At 39.3% G+C, this 19,578-nt stretch overlaps 2 protein-coding genes across 3 annotated transcripts; one reads left to right on the forward strand and one right to left on the reverse strand.

Annotated features, from left to right (window-relative positions):
- Window positions 1-1,460: 1,460 nt before the first annotated feature.
- gtf3a (general transcription factor IIIA) lies at window positions 1,461-14,886 on the forward strand. Of its 2 annotated transcripts, none has more exons than XM_062974670.1 (9): window positions 1,461-1,795; window positions 3,480-3,580; window positions 4,523-4,613; window positions 5,074-5,162; window positions 6,323-6,396; window positions 6,967-7,050; window positions 8,031-8,260; window positions 8,347-8,400; window positions 13,293-14,886. In XM_062974670.1, exons 1-9 carry the CDS (start codon window positions 1,544-1,546, stop codon window positions 13,446-13,448), a joined length of 1,131 nt encoding a protein of 376 aa, XP_062830740.1. In that variant the 5' UTR covers window positions 1,461-1,543; the 3' UTR covers window positions 13,449-14,886. The 2 variants fall into 2 exon arrangements, with proteins under 2 accessions (XP_062830740.1, XP_062830741.1); XM_062974671.1 differs by lacking the exon at window positions 13,293-14,886 and adding an exon at window positions 9,852-12,059.
- mtif3 (mitochondrial translational initiation factor 3) lies at window positions 12,334-18,556 on the reverse strand. Its single transcript, XM_003225510.4, has 4 exons — window positions 18,466-18,556; window positions 16,681-17,174; window positions 14,704-14,858; window positions 12,334-13,804 (listed from the first exon to the last, which is right to left on the reverse strand). The coding sequence occupies exons 2-4, from the start codon at window positions 17,162-17,164 to the stop codon at window positions 13,595-13,597; spliced, it is 849 nt and encodes a 282-aa protein (XP_003225558.1). The 5' UTR covers window positions 17,165-17,174; window positions 18,466-18,556; the 3' UTR covers window positions 12,334-13,594.
- Between the last annotated feature and the right edge of the window lie 1,022 nt (window positions 18,557-19,578).

A 19,578-nucleotide genomic window follows, 5' to 3' on the forward strand; every position in this document is an offset into this window, starting at 1 on the left:
CTCAACCTCTGAGGATGCCTGCCTTTGATGACTGTTTGGAAGCTTCAACTGGTCCAACAGGCAGCAGCCAGGCTGCTCACTGGAGCGGCGTACAGGAAACACACCACTCCCCTGCTATGTCAGCTCCATTGGCTCCCAGTTTGTGTCTGGGCACAATTCAAAGTGCTGGCTTTAGCCTATAAAGCCCTAAACGGTTCCGGCCCCGTCTAACTGTCCCAACATATCTCCCTCTATGAACCATCTCAGAGATTAAGATCATCTGGGGAGGCCCTGCTCTAATCCCACCTTAAGGGACAGGACCTTCTCAGTGGTGGCCCCTCGGCTGTGGAACTCCCTCCCTAGCGATATCAGATCAGCCCCCTTCCTGCTAGCCTCTAGAAGATTAAAAACCTGGCTTTGGGGGCAGGCCTTTGAAAAATAGTGTGGTGCAACAATCTTAACAGAAATTGTGCAACTGGCTACGGAACAGCTTTAGACTTTGCTTTTGGATGATGTGTTTTAACACTGAAATGTATTTTAGTTTATGCTATTTTGTATGTATTAATTCAATTTTACTTTCTGTGTATGTTTTATATCTAAGTGCCATTTGTAAGCCGTCTTGAGTCCCCATTGGAGTAAAGGTAAACAAATAAAGTAATAACTGTGAACTAAACGTCAGGAGAGAATGCTTCTAGAACATGGCCATACAGCCTGGAAAACTCACAGCAACCCAGTGATTCCGGCCACGAAAGCCTTCGGCAACACTTAATGGAAAGGTCTGCAAAGGAAAAAGGGCAGGAGACAGTATTCCCATTAGATGGCTAACACTGTCCAAATAACATTGAGAGTGGTTTATAAATTGCAAATAATGATGTCTGGCACATTTGAACACAACTGATCTCATCCAAGGGAATTAATAATATATTTCTTCCTTTTTCTCCTTGCAATTTCATAGTCCTACCAACCTCAGCCCCTTCCTTTTCCCCTTAAGCGGCTGAGGGGGAAAAGGGACTGAGGCTGTTAGGAATTGTGGAATTAAAAGTCCAAAACACCTGGACAGCGAGCCCATGTTTGCTCATGCCTGGTCTACACACACTTATAGATACGTATAGATCAGGCATGGGCAAGCCTGGGCCCTCCCTCCAGGTGTTTGGGACTTCAACTCCCACAATTCCTAACAGCCTCAGGCCTCTTCCTTAAGCGGCTGAGGGGGAAAAGGAAGGGGCCTGAGGCTGTTAGGAATTGTGGGAGTTGAAGTCCCAAACACCTGGCGCGCCCAAATTTGCCCACGCCTGCTATTATTTCTCTAAATATTTTTACGCTATTCTTAACTGCACTGCATAAGAAAGGACACTCCGCGCATGCGGAGAACGAAAGAAAAAAACAAGCCACTTCCCGAACTGCCACGATATTCCGCCGCCGCCATATTTGCCCAGGGCGGAAGAACGGGCGACGGCAACCGGGAGGAGCCCAGAAGCCCCAATAAACGGCCGCGACGCCTTTCGCGAGCTCGAGAGAGGGGCAGGGCGACAGCGTGGTCACGTGGCCTGGAGAGAGGGACAATATGGAGGTGAAGGGGTTTATGGTGAAGGAGGAGGTGGAAGAGGAAGCAATCACGACGGTGGTCGCGGTGGCGGATGCGGAGGCTCAGCTGAGGGCACAAGCGAGCGGGCAGGAGGAGGAGCGGGTTCGCCGGCGGCGGGTCCCCTCCGAGGACAAGGTCTTCATCTGCTCCTTCCCGGACTGCGTGGCCACGTTCAACAGGCCCTTCAAGCTCAAGGCGCACTTGCTCCGGCATATGGGCCAGGAGCAGGAGGTAAGAGTTGCCATGGGGACGGAGGGAGGGAGGAGGCGGGGCCATTCGGGGGCGGGCGCGCGCCGCTTTGCTTGAGGCAACGCGCCCCGCCGCCTTGGGAGGGAGCCCGATCGGGGCAGCCAATCAGCGTGAGGCGGCTTCCCCATTGGCTGCTATCGGAGGGGACTATGTGCTCGGGGGACACTTCTACCGGAAGTGATTACGTGACGTATGTTCCACTGAAACGTGCGCAGCTATTGATGCTCTTCCTGACCCGTATAATAGTACTGTAGTAGAAATAATAATAATAATAATAATAATAATAATAATAATAATAATAATAATAATAATAATAATAATAATAATATCTTGCTCTATCTCCCCGAGGGGACTTAGGACGGTTTACAACAGATATCTGCAAACATGCAATGCTCTTGAGTAGTTGAACAAAGACAAAAAGAACCAAGCCTCCCAAATCCCAAAAAACAAATCCACATTTCCACTTTCCTTACTTAGTTTATCCATACCTCAACAACCTCTGAGGATGCCTGCCATAGATGTGGGCGAAACGTCAGGAAAGAATACTTCTGGAACATGGCCACACAGCCCGAAAGACATACAACAACCCTGAAATCCACATCTGTATCAAAAATAACAATATACTGCAATGTTACTAGTAATATATGTACAGTAGAGTCTCACATATCCAAGCCTCGCTTATCCAAGTTTCTGGATTATCCAAGCCATTTTTGTAGTCAATGTTTTCAATATATCGTGATATTTTGGTGCTAAATTCGTAAATACAGTAATTACAACATAACATTACTGCCTATTGAACAACTTTTTCTGTCAAATTTGTTGTATAACATGATGTTTTGGTGCTTAATTTGTAAAATCATAACCTAATTTGATGTTTAATAGGCTTTTCCTTAATCTCTCCTTATTATCTAGCACTGTCACTTTGTGATTGGCATGCTCTTCATTTGTTCTTGGTGCTGTGCCACCTCCTTGCCCTACAGATAAATGGCAGTCCTGAGAGGCAGTGTCAATTTCACCTATTGGCGCACACTGTGATTATTTGATATTATAAATCTCGGTGCCTGTTGTAAAAAAAAAAAAGTCATCCTTAAGGCTATTTAGTTAAGCACTCTCACTGTGCAAGGAATATTACATTTGTAATTTCCACATATCACTACCTTTTATAAAGCACGTGGATCTAAATGAAGGAAAAGGTGTACTTTTCTTTCCCCTTACAATTTCAGCTTATTAAAAGAGATATGTTTAGTTATGATTAGCACTAGAAAGTCTCATAGATTAGTATATCATAGGTCAAAACATCCTTCTTTCTGTTAGTTGAATAGCTCTACCTTGATTAAAATAGAAATGAATATTACATAGTATTACCCAGCATTCCAAGAATTGGTTACAGCCATTGGCCAACAATGAACTTTTGATGAAGGGAGCATCAGACTGATTTGATGAATAGAGAAGCAGAAAACATGACTTTAGGAGAAGAGGAAATGCTCTCTTTTTGTGGAGCAGAGGGAAGTAGATGTGTCACTTGGAAAGACAAGGACGCGAGTAGCTCAACAGTAGTGTGATATCTATTGATATACTTTTGGTGTAAGAGATGCTTTTCTAGAAAGTTGTAAGGCATGTAATGAGATAACCAAGTAGTTAAAAAATACCACTTCTCTTTTATCAGCGCCCTTTTATTTGTACATACGAAGGCTGTGGCAAAGGCTTCACGAGAGATGCTCACCTTAAGCGCCATTACCTTATACACACAGGAGAAAAACCTTATGAGTAAGTATGCTGTTCAATTACAATCTGTGTATTTGAAAAGGAAAACATTGGAGTTTTAAGTGTAACATCCAAAGCCCCAAATTTATCTTGGGATGAAACTAATTGCCAACAGGAAGCCAATGAGGATATAGTGTGGCTGCACTCCCTTATATTCCAAAATCGTCCAAATAGATGGCTGAAATAGTTGTCCTTTCTGATAGTTCAGTATATGCAAACTGTGCTTCGTGTACAAATTAGTACAAATATTGCATACAAAATTATCATCAGGCTATGCATATGAGATTTAAAAAACATAAATGAATTCCATGTTTAGACTTGGGGTTCAATTTCCCAGATATCTCATTATATTCGTATTCCAAAATCCAGGACCCTTCTAATCCTTAGTGTTTCAGACAAATGATATTCAGCCTGTATCTAATCTTAAAGACACCCCAGTTGGCTTTATTGTGGCAGTGAATTTTATAGTTTAACGGTGTATTTTATGAAGGAGTACTGTCGGCCCTCCATATTTGTGGCTTTAACTTTTTCAGATTTGATTATTTGTAGATTAAATTAATATTTTCTTTAGGTTCTCAAGCCTGACTCTGATAAATTTCTACCACAGAGTTGTGCTGGAGTACCTAGAGATTCCTAGATATCTTTTTAAAAGGTAGAAACAAAGTTGTTTGCATGTTTTTAATGGGTTTTTCCCATTTTTGTCAGGGCCCTGCACCCTTAGTTCTTGTGAATTTAGAGGGCAGACTGTACTACTTTTTATTTATGCTAAATGTCTCACTGTGTCCTTTCTGTACGTAGCCCAGGGATCTAAGGTTATGAAAGTGGAAGCAACATCAGTGGTTATTTGACTAGGATTTTTTAAATCATGCAATGGTTCTGGCAGCTAATTACACATGCTTTTGTTTGTTCGTTCTTGTTACTGAGAACAGATATTTGTCTTTGTAGATGCACGGTGCCTGGTTGCAATGAAAAGTTCATCACAAAAGCAAACTTGAACAAGCATGTTATTCGCAGGCATCTACAAAGGAAATATGTAGTAAGTGTTTCTATTTCTTCACTATTTTGTGCTGGACATTTGTAAATCATTTCCCAAAATATGCTTGATCTATCAGTTCTTTCCATCCTGTTAGTGTTTACATTGCATGCCTGAACTGTTATTAAGCACTGAGGACCAACATGCTATTGTCAGCTGTCGCCACTGTCAGCTAAAGCAGGGGAAAGTGTCTCAATTGCTTGCAAAGTGTTATTTGATACAGGTGGCAGTGGGGACCAATTCTGTGAAGAGCCCTGGCAGATCACAGCCTTGTTGCATGCTGTGTAAAAATTGGAAAAGTTACTTTTAAAAATACTGCTCCCAAAATACTGTATCCAGCATGAATCCTTTCTTCAGCTTTGCCACGGCTTCACATATCAATACTTGGGGAACACATAAAATACAAATACTTTACTTTACCTTTGCCTATTGCTGATAATATCAATCTTTGTTTTCTGAATAGTGTGAATTTGAAAATTGTGGGAAGGCTTTCAAAAAGCACCAGCAGTTGAAAGTCCATGAGTCCCAACACACTGGGGAGCCAATCTTCAAGTAGGTGAATTATTTAACAGCTCTGCCTATTCTTTTATGCATGAAAACAAGTATTGGGGTTTTCAGGGTACTTGTAGACAGGAATTACGAATGATTACTTTGACAAATATAGGTACAGATGTTACTGGGATGTCTTTAATTTTGTATGTTTTGAAGCAAGAAAATAACTGGAGTAATTTTGACTGCATACTTTTTCACACACTGCTGATTTATTTATTTATTTATTTATTTTTCAAACTTATATGCCGCCACTCCCCTAGGGCTCGGAGCGGCTTACAAGAACCGGCTAAAATCAACAATTTAAAAAACATATTTAAAACATCCTAAAAGCACCTTTTTAAAACATCAACAACAGAACTCAAAGGCCTGCCGAAACAGGCCTTTGATTAACAATGTGCTTCTAGTTTTTAAAGCGAATATCAACAGTTTTTAAAACCTGCTACAGATTATACTGTATGATCATCATTTCCATTATTTTCATGATTCTTATTCTAACTCCTGTGCTGACCCCTTCTCTTGGAGCCATCCTGGCCCTTCTCAACTGCATTTTAAAAGTTCCCATCTTTAGCCCAGCTTCAACTTATAATTTGCTTTGATGTTTCAACATGTTAGTCTTCTTTTTAGAAATATCACTAAGAGAATCCTGATTTTTATAGCTTTAACAATGGATCATAATTTTTGTATCTACTGTAACAATATTTCAGTAGACATACCACACTTGTTTAAATTCATTCATTATCAGCATTTCTCCTTCATCTTCTTTTGCTTTTTTCTATTTAAGACAGATTTGTAAGCGCTTCAGCAATGAGAATCTGTCACTTCTGTTGCTTTAGAAAATCTGTTTTAACACAACTGTAGTGTTACTGTTTCAATAAAATACAAGCCTCTCTTGTTCTTAAGTACAAAACAATTGAGACTAAAATTCTACTCCAAAAGACTTTTTACAAGATGTAGCTGAAATGTATCAGAAAAAAGAACAATATGGGTTTGATCCTTCTTGTGGAGAATTCTTTAAAGGCAATTTCTAAAGTGTCCTTGGAGCATCATGTTAATTGTATGATGATAGCAGTGAAAAGAAAATTTAAGAATTGCTGCTTCCTAGTTTGTCTGCTGTAATTATTATTATAGTTGTTATGTGAATATTTTTGTTTGCCACATAGATGTACCCATGAAGATTGTGGAAAACATTTTGCGACACCTGCTCATCTGAAACGTCATGGGAAAACTCACGAGGGTAAATACTTTTCTTTCTTCAGCCATGCCAAAGCAGCAAAATGTAGAAGGCTGACAGATTCATAGTACAGGAGAAACAGAAACACACTTGGAAAGGATGGAAGAGCATTCTAAAATATTCATAAATGGAATATCAACTTCAGATATAAGGACCAGGCTAGAAGCAAATGAATCTTTTGGTTTAATCAAAACTTGATAGACAGTGTTGGTTAATTTCAGTGACATTAAGGATAAAAGTGTGCTCATGTGTTCCTGAACCAATTCTATACACACACACACACACAATTTTTTGAAAGTTATTGGCTTTCATGAGGATCCTTTTGTTAAAGAAAGCTCATAAAACAGCAACAGTGTTTGACCAGTATTCTGTGCTGAATAACTGTCGTTTTAAGGAATAATGTACAAATCAATATTGTGGTAGATGTGGTTGTCCTTAACATGCTAGGAATCTGAAAATCCAGACAATGAATTTACACTATATAGGCAGAAGAAGAAATTTCTAAATGAATGTGTATTTATGTTTTATTTTAATCTGTTTCTGTTTATTTTTGTGATGGCGTTTGTAAATTAGGTTATCCATGCAGAAAGGGGGACTGTCCATATGTTGGGAAAACCTGGTCGGAGCTTCTGAAACACATGAGATACAGTCATACGGGTAAATGTTACTAAAACAATTGCATAGCGATTTGTTTCTTTAAAAACTCAGTCTTAAACTGGCTTACTGTTGCTATCTGCCTTCAATTCTGACTTGTCCTGGGTTTCTTGGCAAGATTTATTCGAAAAATTTATTCCATTTTCTCCCTCTAAGGTTGAGAAAATGTGACTTGCTCAGAATCGCTAACTGGATTTCTATGACTGGACAAGTATTTGAAATGTCCAACACTCAAAGCCAATATACCATGGTGTCTGTTGTATATACTGTTCTACAGTCATGGGGATTCAGAGTCTTATTTTCATGTTAGAAATGTACCTGTAACTTCCTGGAATGAAAGTACATACCTATGTAAGAAGGTAACTGAGCTTAGTGGATGCTGATATGGAGTTGCGTTTATTTTGTTCATAGAGATTGTTTTCCATGTAGAGCTGATTAGATCAATGCCCTCTCTGTTGGAGTTTAGGAGAAGCCTTAAAACCTGTCTTTTTAAGGAGGCCTTTCAGTGAACTCAGGACTTACAAAATTGAAGAAGAACCTGGACTGTATGATGTATTTATGGGTAGTTTTCAAGTTTTAATGTTTTACTATTGTTTAATGTATGTTTTACTACAAATATATGGTTTTAAATGTTTTAACTTCTATTATGCAAGGTTTTCTCTGCTGTAAGCCACCTTGAGCCCTTAAGTGGGGAAAGGCAAGATATAAATCTCTTAAATACTAAATGGAGAGAAATTACATTGACAGCTGTCAAATTCAGCTCTGACACTATGCCAGCAGTTTCTATTGAAGTGGCCAAAGTACCTTAAATGTACCAGATCCTATCTGATTTTGGAAGCTAGATAGGGTGATCCCTGGTTAGTATTTGGATAGGAGATTGCCAACGATTAAGAAACCCTGTGAAATTCATGAGATGGCTTTGAGTTAACAGATGACTTGAAGACACATACAAAGTTTCTCCTTTCCCCCCCCCCCTTTTCTAGAACCAGTGATTTGCAAGATATGTTCCAAAGAATTCACCCGCAAAGATTACCTCAGAAGTCACCAGAAAATTCATGCTGCCAACAGAGAAGTTCTAAAATGTCCAAGGGAGAACTGTGAACGAACTTACACAACAGTGTTCAATCTCAAGAGCCATATTCTTTCATTTCATGAAGCCAGAAGACCATTCAGATGTGACCATCCTGGCTGTGGAAGAGACTTTGCAATGAAAGTAGGTGCTTTTATGTAACTGTTTGACTCGCATTGTTCATTCCTCTTTTAGGTTTATGCATAAACTGAAATGTTGTTATTTTACAGCAAAGCCTCATAAGGCACACAGTGATACATGATCCTGAAAAGAGAAACGCCAAGGTAAGTCACACTATTGTCTTCATTTCTGTTTAGGAATGAAACAAAAAATTCTGTGAATAACTAATGCCTGACAGTAATTCGGTAAACTTTTTTTGATGGAGTGGTGATGGTCTTTACTAATGACCCAAGAATGTGGGGGGTAGACATGCAGATTCACAGAACTAAGTGGGATTTGTTTCACATAAGTATATGGAATAAGAGTAGGGTGATTTAAATGTCTAGTTTATAATACAGCTTTAGGTTTTTGATTGATACTGCTTCACATATTTCCAAAATAGTAATGCAAGTCTGATAACATGCTATTTAGCAGTAAACACTCTGGTTTCATGCTTGCTTCCAGAACTTGCACCACTTTGTCATCCTGGCTGGTTTGAAAACTTTTCTTTTCCTAACCCATAGAAGCAATGTTTGTAAACTATTTCCATAAAGTACTGATGTTGTAATCAACAGCCTTGACAAATGTGAGATTTAAGTGTATGGACAGAAGGGCCCGTAAACTGGAAAGTTATGTTTTCCTTTCAACTTGTTCAGATCAATCTTCACTAAATTGAACTTGTCAGGAACTTATGACAAGTAATGTGAAATGAAGGTCTAATTTATTTTCCCAATGAAAATGAAATTCCTATGGTTGGTAGGTACAGTGTTAATATTGATATTATAGAAATAATGAAATTGATTAGTTACGTAGATTCAGTCAAAAGAGAATTTTCTATTTGGCAGACACAATAATTAGCAATATATTTAATCAGAACCTGGAAACATCCCATTTTTGATTTACAGCTTCCTCAATCTCCCACGCAGCATGGTAGCTATAATCTAAAAAAACCCAGAGTTGACACTGAATTATGGCTGAAAAACAAATCTTAATCTGAAATTACAGATTTTATTCTAAGAAAATATTTTAAAGGAATTACTGAAATTACTTGTAGTGATGGGTATGTCTTATCTCCCCAGTAGGTGCTTCTAAACTTCTTTTGCATGTTTGGTGCTAAGAAAAGTACTGGCACTGTAAATATATTTGAATGAATATATTTAGATCCTTGAGCATTCTTGCTCAACTTACCCCCAACCCGCCATTCATTTCTGCTAAAGAAATTTGGGGTTTTAGATAGTATAGGCTCCCTCTAAAGTTCCCTAATTTGTTCACCTATCATTAATACTTGCTGTATTTAACAAGGTAGACCATATGACCCCAAAAAAGTCTACATTCAGTGGTCATATTAAAACACCCCCTTTTCTATCAACTTCCTCTTTGTTCTTCTTTCCTGCCTTTATCCTTAGCTTCAAGATAGCGAATTTAAGTTTTAAACTTACTAGAGCTCTTTCTTTTGCCTAATCTTTTCATTAGTTAGTTAATATGTAGGGACATCAAATGTATGTACATTTTAAAAATGATTAGTAAAGTTCTTTAGTTTGTAACTTGATGCTGCCTGCTTGTTTCTTTACTTAAGTCAGTTCCAACCTTGGAGGTACTGAAGACTGAGGAAGATTACTTCTGCTAAACTCTGCTGAAGGAGATTGTTTCCTAGCAAATCCAGTCTTCATATTTTTTTTCCAAAAGGGCTTACACCCTGGGATATACTACCTTTCTCACATTTTGGGGTTGATGGGCCCAGTCTCAATCTCTAAGTGCTTTCTCTGAGACCACATAGCTGTTGTTTTACCAAACCTACCAATGGTGCTGCTTTGCTGCTTAAAGAATAGAAAATTAGGCAACAATGGCCACGGAAAAGTCCTGGCCGTGGAGTAAGCTGATACATCTCACTGCAATGAGGGTATTTAATGCTATGAAAAAATAGAGACCTGTGGAAACAAGCAGATCCCCAGAAACAGTTCTATATGAACAATATCAAGGCAACAGCTTACATATGCCTGGCAGTTGATGCAAAGATAAATTTGCACATTCAAGATTTGAAAAACAAATGTGAGAAAAACTACAGGAATAACTTGATCCTTCAAGTAGATTAATTAGGCTGTCCTTATCATAAGGCCTCTGGATACAAAATTGTCCAGCCTTCGATTTTTGGATGAGAACTTTAATGAATTTATACCCTGACTGGACTTCTGATTTCTAGAAAATTCATGCCAGAATCTGTGAAACTTAGACTTTCTATGGATAGCCTTCCAAAATATTACACTCCAATAATGGCTGCTTTTCAAATTAAGGAAGGTATGACTTTGCAAAAGGCTATTTCTGAAATTGGAGAATACCAAAATAGACAAAACTGCATAGAAAGCATCCATAAAATAAAAGTTACAGGAGAGAAATTAGCCCATCTGTTGGAAAAGGATTCACATATTAAAGCATCTTCTTCCTCCAGAAAAAAGGTGTGAACAAAAATTAAATACTCAAAGGTCATGAGTCAGCATTAAATGCCACATTCTAAGCACTTTACATGGAACAGCCTCCTGGATTTCAATTTCCTAGGAAAAAGGCATCTTGTATGCAAACTGAAAAAGAGCATTTATAGTTTATAACAGGCTGCCAGAGCATGGACTAAGAAACTAATCACTTTCTCCTCAAGAAGGGGTTCATTCTAGGCACTTGAGTATTGACAGATGTATATACAAAAGGTTAAAAAAATGAAAATGGACTTATATCATGTCTTGTGTTGATGATTGGATCATGTGCAGTCAAGACAAAGCAGACAGTAAGGAGAAAATCCAAAATCTCAAAGAGAAACATTAAAAATTTGGAAGACATCACACACTATGCAGAACTATTAACTGTCTTAGCGTAAGGAATCTCATTACAATGAAAAGAGTTGGCTGATATTTGTAAGGAACTACAGATCACAATCTGTTGCTATGGCCAGCCACAGTTGATCGCTGCAAACTTGGCAGACAGAAAATCAACAGAAACCCGACCTTTTATGGAGAATCCATAAATTGGGCAACAATATACAAGTGCATATTCTTCCACTGGTGCTAAGTATATATCAGCAAAAGGAGTGATGAAATACAGTGTATGCATAACTTCTGTACTTCATAGTAACAGAATCCAAGCCAATCATTTTAATGCAATATTTCTGAGAGTAAAAAATAAAACACCCAGGAAGATGATTAATACGTTTTCACAAGGTGCAAGAGAAACTTCAAAGTGGACTTGTGCAGTTAAGGTGCTGCATCACTGAAATTATGATTGCTGATATCCTTCCTGTGCTTCTCCCAAATGAGTGTTTCCATACATTACAAGAAGGGATGCAAGTTGCTGATGTGGGTACAAGAGAATTAGAAATGGAATTGTTGTAAAGTCAAGCATTTTCTCACTTCCTTTCATTGCTGTTAGAGCAACTGGGGATTTTAGATAGTATAGGGTCCCCCCTGCATGCCTATACTCCTTTTGAGTTCTGTAGGTCAAGTTCCCCCATTTGCTCACCTATCTGTAACAGTGCATGGTCATATACTTTATGTATGTAAGTAACCAGACCATGTGAGAAACCTATAGGATTGGTCATATAAAAACTCCCCTTCTCATTCACAATTTCCTCTTTGTTCTTCTCTTCCTCCTTTGTCCTCAGCTTTAAGATGAGTTAAAATTTTAAGCTCTCTGTGGTGCTCTTTCACCCAATCTTTTCATTAGTTAGTTAGGATGTAGGGAATTCAAATGTATGTACATTATCAAAGCAATTAGTAAAATTCTTTGGTTTGTAACTTTATCCTGCCTACTGGTTTTTTTTAAAGTTAAGTTAGTCTGAGCAAGAGAAGCATTACTGGTATTTCTACTAAACTCTGTTGACGGAGACTGTTTCCTAATAGATCTAGTCTTCATATTTTTTCCCAAAAGGGAAAAGACATTCCCTTTTACCAGGCTTTAGAAATCTACTGTGCATTATCAGGGTTCCTAACAATGGTGAAGTTCATAAATGTTTTCATCAGACAGCAGTCAGACCTGAATGGCAGGGAATCAGAACACTTCAGATATCACTGTGGGTGGGTCTTACATGCATTTATTCTCCAACATACGTTGGCAATGATATATGCAAGATGACCATTTAGATACAATTGAAGTTATAGAAGCCATAGTTACAAAAGTAATAACGGTCTTCCAGATGTTCTGAAGGATGAAGCAGCATGCTAGGAGCTGTTGTCCAACGATATCTGGAAAACTAGATGGTTCCCACTTCCCCACCCCCATGAAAATGAAACTAGGCTGGGAGTATATTATGTGGGAAATCCATTAGGCAGATGAATTATACATAGCATTAAATGCAAGAGAGGAGGTGAGTGGAGGTATAGTGATGGAACAGGTCCCCGTTTTGGAAAGATGTGAAGTAGTGGGTCTCCTTGCTTACACGGGTATCTGTTTGCCTCTGCTTGTCTCTTTGCATATTTCAACAAGGGCATATTATAGGAAAACAGCATAAACATCTAGTGTTTCCTGACCCAAAGGAAACAATACTTGAACAGCAATTATCTCTGCAACTTCTCCAGCACAGGGGAAATGCAAAAATGTCATTTCCTATAAGCTAGCTACCAAGAATGCTGGTCACAGATATGTGTAGCAATAATACAGGTTGAGCATCCCTTATCTGGAACTCAAAAATCCAAAACACTCCAAAAATCATCATTGTGAGTGGTTGAGAGAGTGACACCGTTGCTTTCTGATACTTCAGTGTAGACAAAATTTGTTTGAGGCACAAAATTATAAAGTATTGTATAAAATAAGATTCAGGCTAAGGAGTATATGACACATAAATGCATTTGTGTTTAGACTTGAGTCCAATTTCCCAAGATACCTCATTATTTACATATAGGCAAAATACAGGTATTCCAAAAGATTTCTAGTCCCAAGCATTTCAGTTAAGGGATACTCGATCTGCAGAAATAGATTAAGCTTTCTTTTTATATGACAGATATCAAATGGAATTCTGTTTGTCTTGTCTCCTAAGGTTAAAAAGCCAAGACCTAGGCGGAGCCTAGCCTCTCACCTCAGTGGATACATCCCATTGAAATCAGACCAAAGAGACATATTGTCCATCAGTGATAGTTTGACCGAACCTGCAATGAATACAGTGCTGGCAGTGGAAACACTGTCCCTTGGCTAAAGTTTCAGATGAGCCTGAACAATAGCTTTGCGAGCATGAAACAGGAAGAGACTTTATAGAGCAATCATTGTCATCAAGTTTAAGGGGTCTGTACAGATAACCAAAAAGCTATTGAAGTAAACTCAGTCTTTTGTCACATTTCAAAATCACTGATTGAGTGCATCCGAGGTAGTGGTTGACTTTTCAGTGTCCCCTGGACCTTCTTTGTTTTTTCCCCTTGTCTTGAGTTCGCGGATCTCTTTCTCGGACATGTGTCTCAATACACATGTGCCCCTTCCTTCTTTAGCAATGCGGGGCTCTGAGAGGTAAGTTGCTTTTTCAGGCATCGCATCCAAAATCTGACTAAATAATGCTAACTGAAAATGAAGAGAGAGTTTGATGTTAAAAATGTATTAGGTGAGGTTTTTTAAAAAAAGGTTTAGTAAAAGGATTGGACTCTTAATACAACAGATCAGGCATACTAATAATGTGACAAAATTCTAAATCAGTATGTAAAAAATACTGAGATGACAATGAGATCTGACTGCCTTTAGACTAATATTTGTATTTTGGGTATAATTCAGCAATGTTGACTGGAGTTTGTCAGTTGCTTATTATGATTACAATAGTCTGGCATGTTAAGAAATGCCACAATTTTATTCTCAGTGGCTTGGAGAGCTTCTGTTTATCTTTCCTTCTATCTGAAGTATTTTGTATTTACAGATAAAATTATCCATGGTTGTATTGAGCTTTACTTAAAGTAGCAATACTGCAGAGTGTTGAAACTAACATTAAAACGGTAAAAAGATAATATTCAAATTGTAAAAAGGACAACTTATAATTGAATTAGAAAGTGTGGCATTCAAGACACTTAAACAATTTTTTCAAGTCTGGATACCAGTTTTTAGGCCTTAAAATCTTGAAAAAATTGAAACCAAAAATGACTGGAAAACCATTTTTGTTATTTATTTACTTGGGGTGCAGTTCTGTTTCATTTAAACAAAGCACTGCACATGCTGGGGGGGGGGGGGGGGGCGCTATGGGGAAAGTCAGCAAAAAAAAGGCAGTAGATTGCATGTAGCCTATATGATATTTTTTGCTCACTCTTGCTTTAAACAAAACTTCTGGACATAGAGGAGATAGCTGTATTCAAAGTTATTACAGAATCTTAAAAATAAAATACTTAAAAGCAGTCTTTACTGTTGACAAAACCTGGTACATAAAATGCTGGCCATCAATAGAATAAACACACTTTAAAACTTTTTAATCAAATTACCGTATGTTTTGGTTCATCATCAGCCCTCTTCTGCTGCACTGTTACCCTCACATGGTGCTTCTTATCAATCCACTGCTGTATTTGTTTTATCTTTGTATCTAAATCATGTTGAGCAATAGTTGTGGAAAGTGTTATCTCCTTCTGTTGGACAGGCCCTATGGAAAATAAAGGAAGCATATTTAATCTTTGCATTTAACAATTCTTCTCCAAATTAGTTCCTTTATTAAAATACCAGTGATTGGGAAGGTGACACTATGGAAATCCCAGAAATCACTTGGGCAACTCATACTCTTTCAGCCTCAGAGGGAGGCAAAAGCAACCCCCTTCTGAACAGATCTTGCCAAGAAAACCCCATGATAAGGTCACCATAAATCGAAAACTATTTGAAGGCACACAACACAATTAACAGCTTCATATTTCTTCACAATGGTGAAAGGGCAGCATAGCATTCCTACCCATGTATGAGAACCAGAAGTTATGTATCCAGGAATTCATCTGACCAAACCAAAGAAGTAAAACTAGAGATGTGAGTGGCACCTAAAACCCATTACCTCAATATCCCTCATTGCATGGAATATAAGCTAGACCTTAATGTATTGAGAATGGATGACTGCAGCGGGCTCTAACTATAATTACAGCTCCTGTAGGCAGAGGAAGCAAGTATTTCCAAGGCCCAACTCGTAGGCTTTGTAACTGAATTCAATTCAATGTAGTTACAGAATACTCTTCAGACCTACAGTCTCAATGAGTGACTAACTTTCAAATGCATGGGAATATTGAGGGAGAGCCCCCCATCCTCAGTTCTAACTTGGCTTATTAAGCAAACAAATATAGTTAACACATTTTCATGTAACTACTGGAAGTTCAGACTGTGACTTTGGGGGTTCTCTCATCTCTGTATGAAATGAAGGCACAATTTCTTAACAAGTCACCGCTCTCTGAGCTCTTGTGTTGCAAGCCACAGCTTGGGTTGCTGTGCTGTGGCTGGACTACCAGAAAAACAAAATCAAACATATGGATATGTCCAGGTAAGAATCTTCCTAAGCCAGCATCTTGGATAGAATAAGCTGCACCTCATGCTGCAGCACTAAGGGCGTGCAATCAATAGCCACCATGTAGCATCCGGTTATGAAGTGTGGTGCTCTCCTGTAGCAAAAAGGTTCAAAAGCTGTCATGTAGAAGGAGTAATGTAGAGCTGGGAAGACTTTACTTCAGGACCACAGAAAAGGGAAAGCTAGTCTCCTCTCATAGTTCTAGGGAGGCTTGCTGGAATGTGGACAAAGGTACTCAGACCATATGTGTCTAGAGAGCAAAAAGGCATCCTTATTTATTTAAGCAACTTCATCAACATCTTATTTTGTAAATGCAATAGCATAAATCTAATGAAATGAAGACTTCCAATCCAAGAACACCATAAAGTCACAATGGAGGCCCTAGAAAATGCCTAGAAAGCATATTTTGGCTAATGTGGATAAATAAAACTATGGTTATTATTATTATTATTATTATTAAACTTTATTTGTACCCCGCTAGCATCTCCCGAAGGACTCGATGCGGCTTACAAAGGCCAAGGCCTCAACACACAATATAACAATACAAAACAAAAAGCAAATTAAAACAATTAAAACAGTATAAACAACATGGTTCATGGTCCCATGGCTACAAGGGCCATACTAAATGAGCTAAATCATCTGATCTAAAACTGAAAAGGTTGCACTATCTTGTATCGTATGATGGAACAACTCTGCAGATTTCCACTCCTTTAAAACATCTAGTAGTGTATCTGATAGTGATTAATAGGTATATAGGCATGTAGTTAACTGACTTTAAAGTACCTGTCACCCAAAATAACGGTGACTGAGAATGATTCTGTTCTACACATTCAGAAAGGAAAACAAACAATTGGATTATATCCCAATTATTTTTTGTAAGAAGACCATTCCAAACCACAGAACTTTTAACAAGAGCTATACGCACCATTTGAGGGGTTAGCTTTCTGCTTTTCTCTCAGTTTCATGCGTTCTTCATGAATCTGGTGCCCTGACATCAGTCTGTAAACAGGAGGATCTGCCTTCTCTGAAAGCAGAACAAGCCTCAGTCCCCTTTCATCCATGATACGAATCACGTCAGCTCTGTGCATCGTCCCCTCGTTGTTGCCATTCTCATCTATCAGCTGAACAATCCTATGCGGGATTTTCTTTCCAACACTTTCAATAGTCTTTTTGGCATTGGGATTTATTTTCTTTCCTTTGAGTTTCTCCTCAGCAGCTTCATGTGTACAGAATGATTGTGTGGGGAAAGGAAGAAGTCCTTTTGTAGCATGCTCTGTCACAAGCCATGTCTGAGAGGGGGGTGTTCTTTTCAATGGGCACACCCCAAAAGTAGCAAGGTATCTACTGATAAGGTTCACTTGATCCCTTTTGGCCTGAGCAAGTAGTTTCTTTAAGCACAAGGCAGCCATTCTAGAAGAACTGGAAAAAGAAGTGAGAAACCCCCAAAAAATAAAAGTTGGATAAGCAACAAAGTTATTCAAGAAAGCTATCAAGAGTATGACTTGATTTTGCATTCAGGTTTCTCATTGTTTATATGAACCTCAGTACACTTCTCATAGTATTAGAGCTGGAAGAGACCACAAGCGACCACGTTCAACCCCATTCCGTCATGTAGGAATACACAAAGCACACAGCATTATTCCATGTGAAGTCTGACCAAAGCAGAACACAGTAGGATTATGACTTCCTGCAATCAAGACAGTTGACTCAGAAAAATATTAAGGCCAATGAACTGCAGGAGAGGCATGCGTGCTGCTTTGAGTTTACTGAAGAATGAGAAGAGATATAAAGGTGACAAGCAATAAACTGTAAACTATTTTGTTTTCCATGGATTATTCCTGCTCTTTAGGTCCTTTACCTAGGAGACATGATTTAAATATGCAGTAGCCTCACAGGCACCTTTCACACTGCACAATAAACGTGTTTTGGTTCCATTTCAGTTGCCATGGTAACATTCCATGGAACTCTAGGATACTCCCCTCAAAAAAATGATCTTACTCAGCCACATATGATGTATTAAAAACATCAAAGCAACTTGTGAGAATACGTTGGAGCAAATCTAGGGTCACTTATGAATTTACAACACCAAAATCCTGTTTTAGAAAAAAAAAAATGTCTCGCAAGCCTGTGTGAGATGCACCAGAGTAGAATGAATGAATGAATAGAATGAATAGGGCCAGTTAACACCTCCCAACAAAGGGTTCCCCCAGGCAGGAAGCAGCCAGGCGTTGAAGCTGCAAAGCTATTCAATGCTAATCAAGGTGGCCAATTGCAACATTTACACTTGCCTCCAGCAGACAAGAGTTCTTTCTCCCACCCTGGACATCACTCCATACATATATAAACCCCAACCTCTGAGGATGCCTGCTATACATGTGTGCGAAACGTCAGGAGAGAATGCTTCTGGAACATGACCATACAGCCCGGAAAACTCACAGCAACCCAGTGATTCCGGCCCTGAAAGCCTTCGACAACACATAGAATGAATGCAGCTTGACACCACTTTGATTGCCACGATGCTATGGAATCAGGGGAGTTGTAGTTTGGTGAGGCACCAGCCCTCTTTGGCAGAGAAGGCTGAAGACCTTACAAAGCTACAACTCTCAAGATTTCATAGCCCTGAGCCAAGGCAATGCAAGTGGTGCCAAACTGCATGAGTCCAACAGCAGAGGTGTACTCAGAGCCGCTGCATCCATGGCTCTCAACTCACCTGCCCGGACAACAATACTGTCAGCCTCCCAGGCGCGGAAGAAAGAGGGCGAAGGACTGGCCGGAAAAGGCGGGGCTTGGGCGGAAATGGTGCTTGTGTCTCCCTGACAGGCGTCCCCTCAGGAACTTTGTGTAAGGTAGGAGTTGCCTGGCGCGAATTAATCATGGAGAAAGTGTGTCCCTTTACTAGCTAAGCGCCAGGGACCACTCTGACAACCACCATGTCAGACTACACAGCGAAGCCATTGAAATCCATAAGTATGTGGACAATTTCAACAGAAAAGAGGAATCCATGAAAATGAACAAAATATGGCTACCAGTATTTTAAAAAACTCTAAAATCAGGTCAGTAAATAAAGGACAACACACTGAAAACAGGGGAATTCCAGACATGAAACAATCAGGGCCAGCTAACACAACCCAACAAAGGATTCCCCCAGGCAGGAAGCAGCCAGGCAAGGCTATTCAGTGCTAATCAAGGTGGCCAGATGCAACATTTACAATTGCCTCAAACGGACAAGGGTTCTTTCTCCCACCCTGGACCTTCCACGGATATATAAACATCCCCTGCCTAGTTTCCAACAGACCTCACAACCTCTGGGCTCTGGAAACAACTCTAAAATCAGGACAGTAAATGAAGAACAACACTCAGAAAACAGGGGAATTCCAAACAGGAAACAATCAGAGCCAGCTAACACCTCCTAACAAAGGATTCCCCCAGGCAGGAAGTAGCCAAGCTTTGAAGCTGCAAGGCTATTCAGTGCTAATCAAGGTGGCCAATTGCAACATTCACACTTTCCTCAGACAAGACCTCACAACCTCTGAGGATGCTTGCCACAGATGTGGGTGAAATGCCAGAAGAGAATGCTTCTGGAACATGGCCATACAGCCTGGAAAACTCACAGCAAGCCAGTGTATTACTGTTGTTGTTTTTAAATATTTTCCTATCTGTTTTTCAACAGGGCTTTTTTTGTTGTTTAGAGGGGGTTTGCCCTTGCTTTTCTCTGAGGCTGAGACAGCGTGGCTCACCCATAGTCATTCAAGGGTTTCCATGGCAAAGCCAGGATAAGAACCTTTGTCTCCAGAGACCGGGGCTATGGAAAGAATGGCATAAT

The sequence above is a fragment of the Anolis carolinensis genome, chromosome 3, assembly GCF_035594765.1.
Source record: "Anolis carolinensis isolate JA03-04 chromosome 3, rAnoCar3.1.pri, whole genome shotgun sequence".
Taxonomy (NCBI): Eukaryota; Metazoa; Chordata; class Lepidosauria; order Squamata; family Dactyloidae; genus Anolis; species Anolis carolinensis.

Bases quoted from the DNA above. Each gene is read 5' to 3' on its own strand.
- gtf3a (XM_062974670.1), top strand. From the start codon at position 1,544: ATGGAGGTGAAGGGGTTTATGGTGAAGGAGGAGGTGGAAGAGGAAGCA. The intron at 3,581-4,522 runs GTAAGTATGCTG...TTGTCTTTGTAG, and splicing joins ACAGGAGAAAAACCTTATGA to ATGCACGGTGCCTGGTTGCA. The intron at 8,261-8,346 runs GTAGGTGCTTTT...GTTATTTTACAG, and splicing joins GAAGAGACTTTGCAATGAAA to CAAAGCCTCATAAGGCACAC.
- mtif3 (XM_003225510.4), bottom strand. From the start codon at position 17,164: ATGGCTGCCTTGTGCTTAAAGAAACTACTTGCTCAGGCCAAAAGGGAT. The intron at 14,859-16,680 runs GTGCGTATAGCT...TATTTTCCATAG, and splicing joins GAAAGCTAACCCCTCAAATG to GGCCTGTCCAACAGAAGGAG. The intron at 13,805-14,703 runs GTAATTTGATTA...CTTCATTTTCAG, and splicing joins ATGATGAACCAAAACATACG to TTAGCATTATTTAGTCAGAT.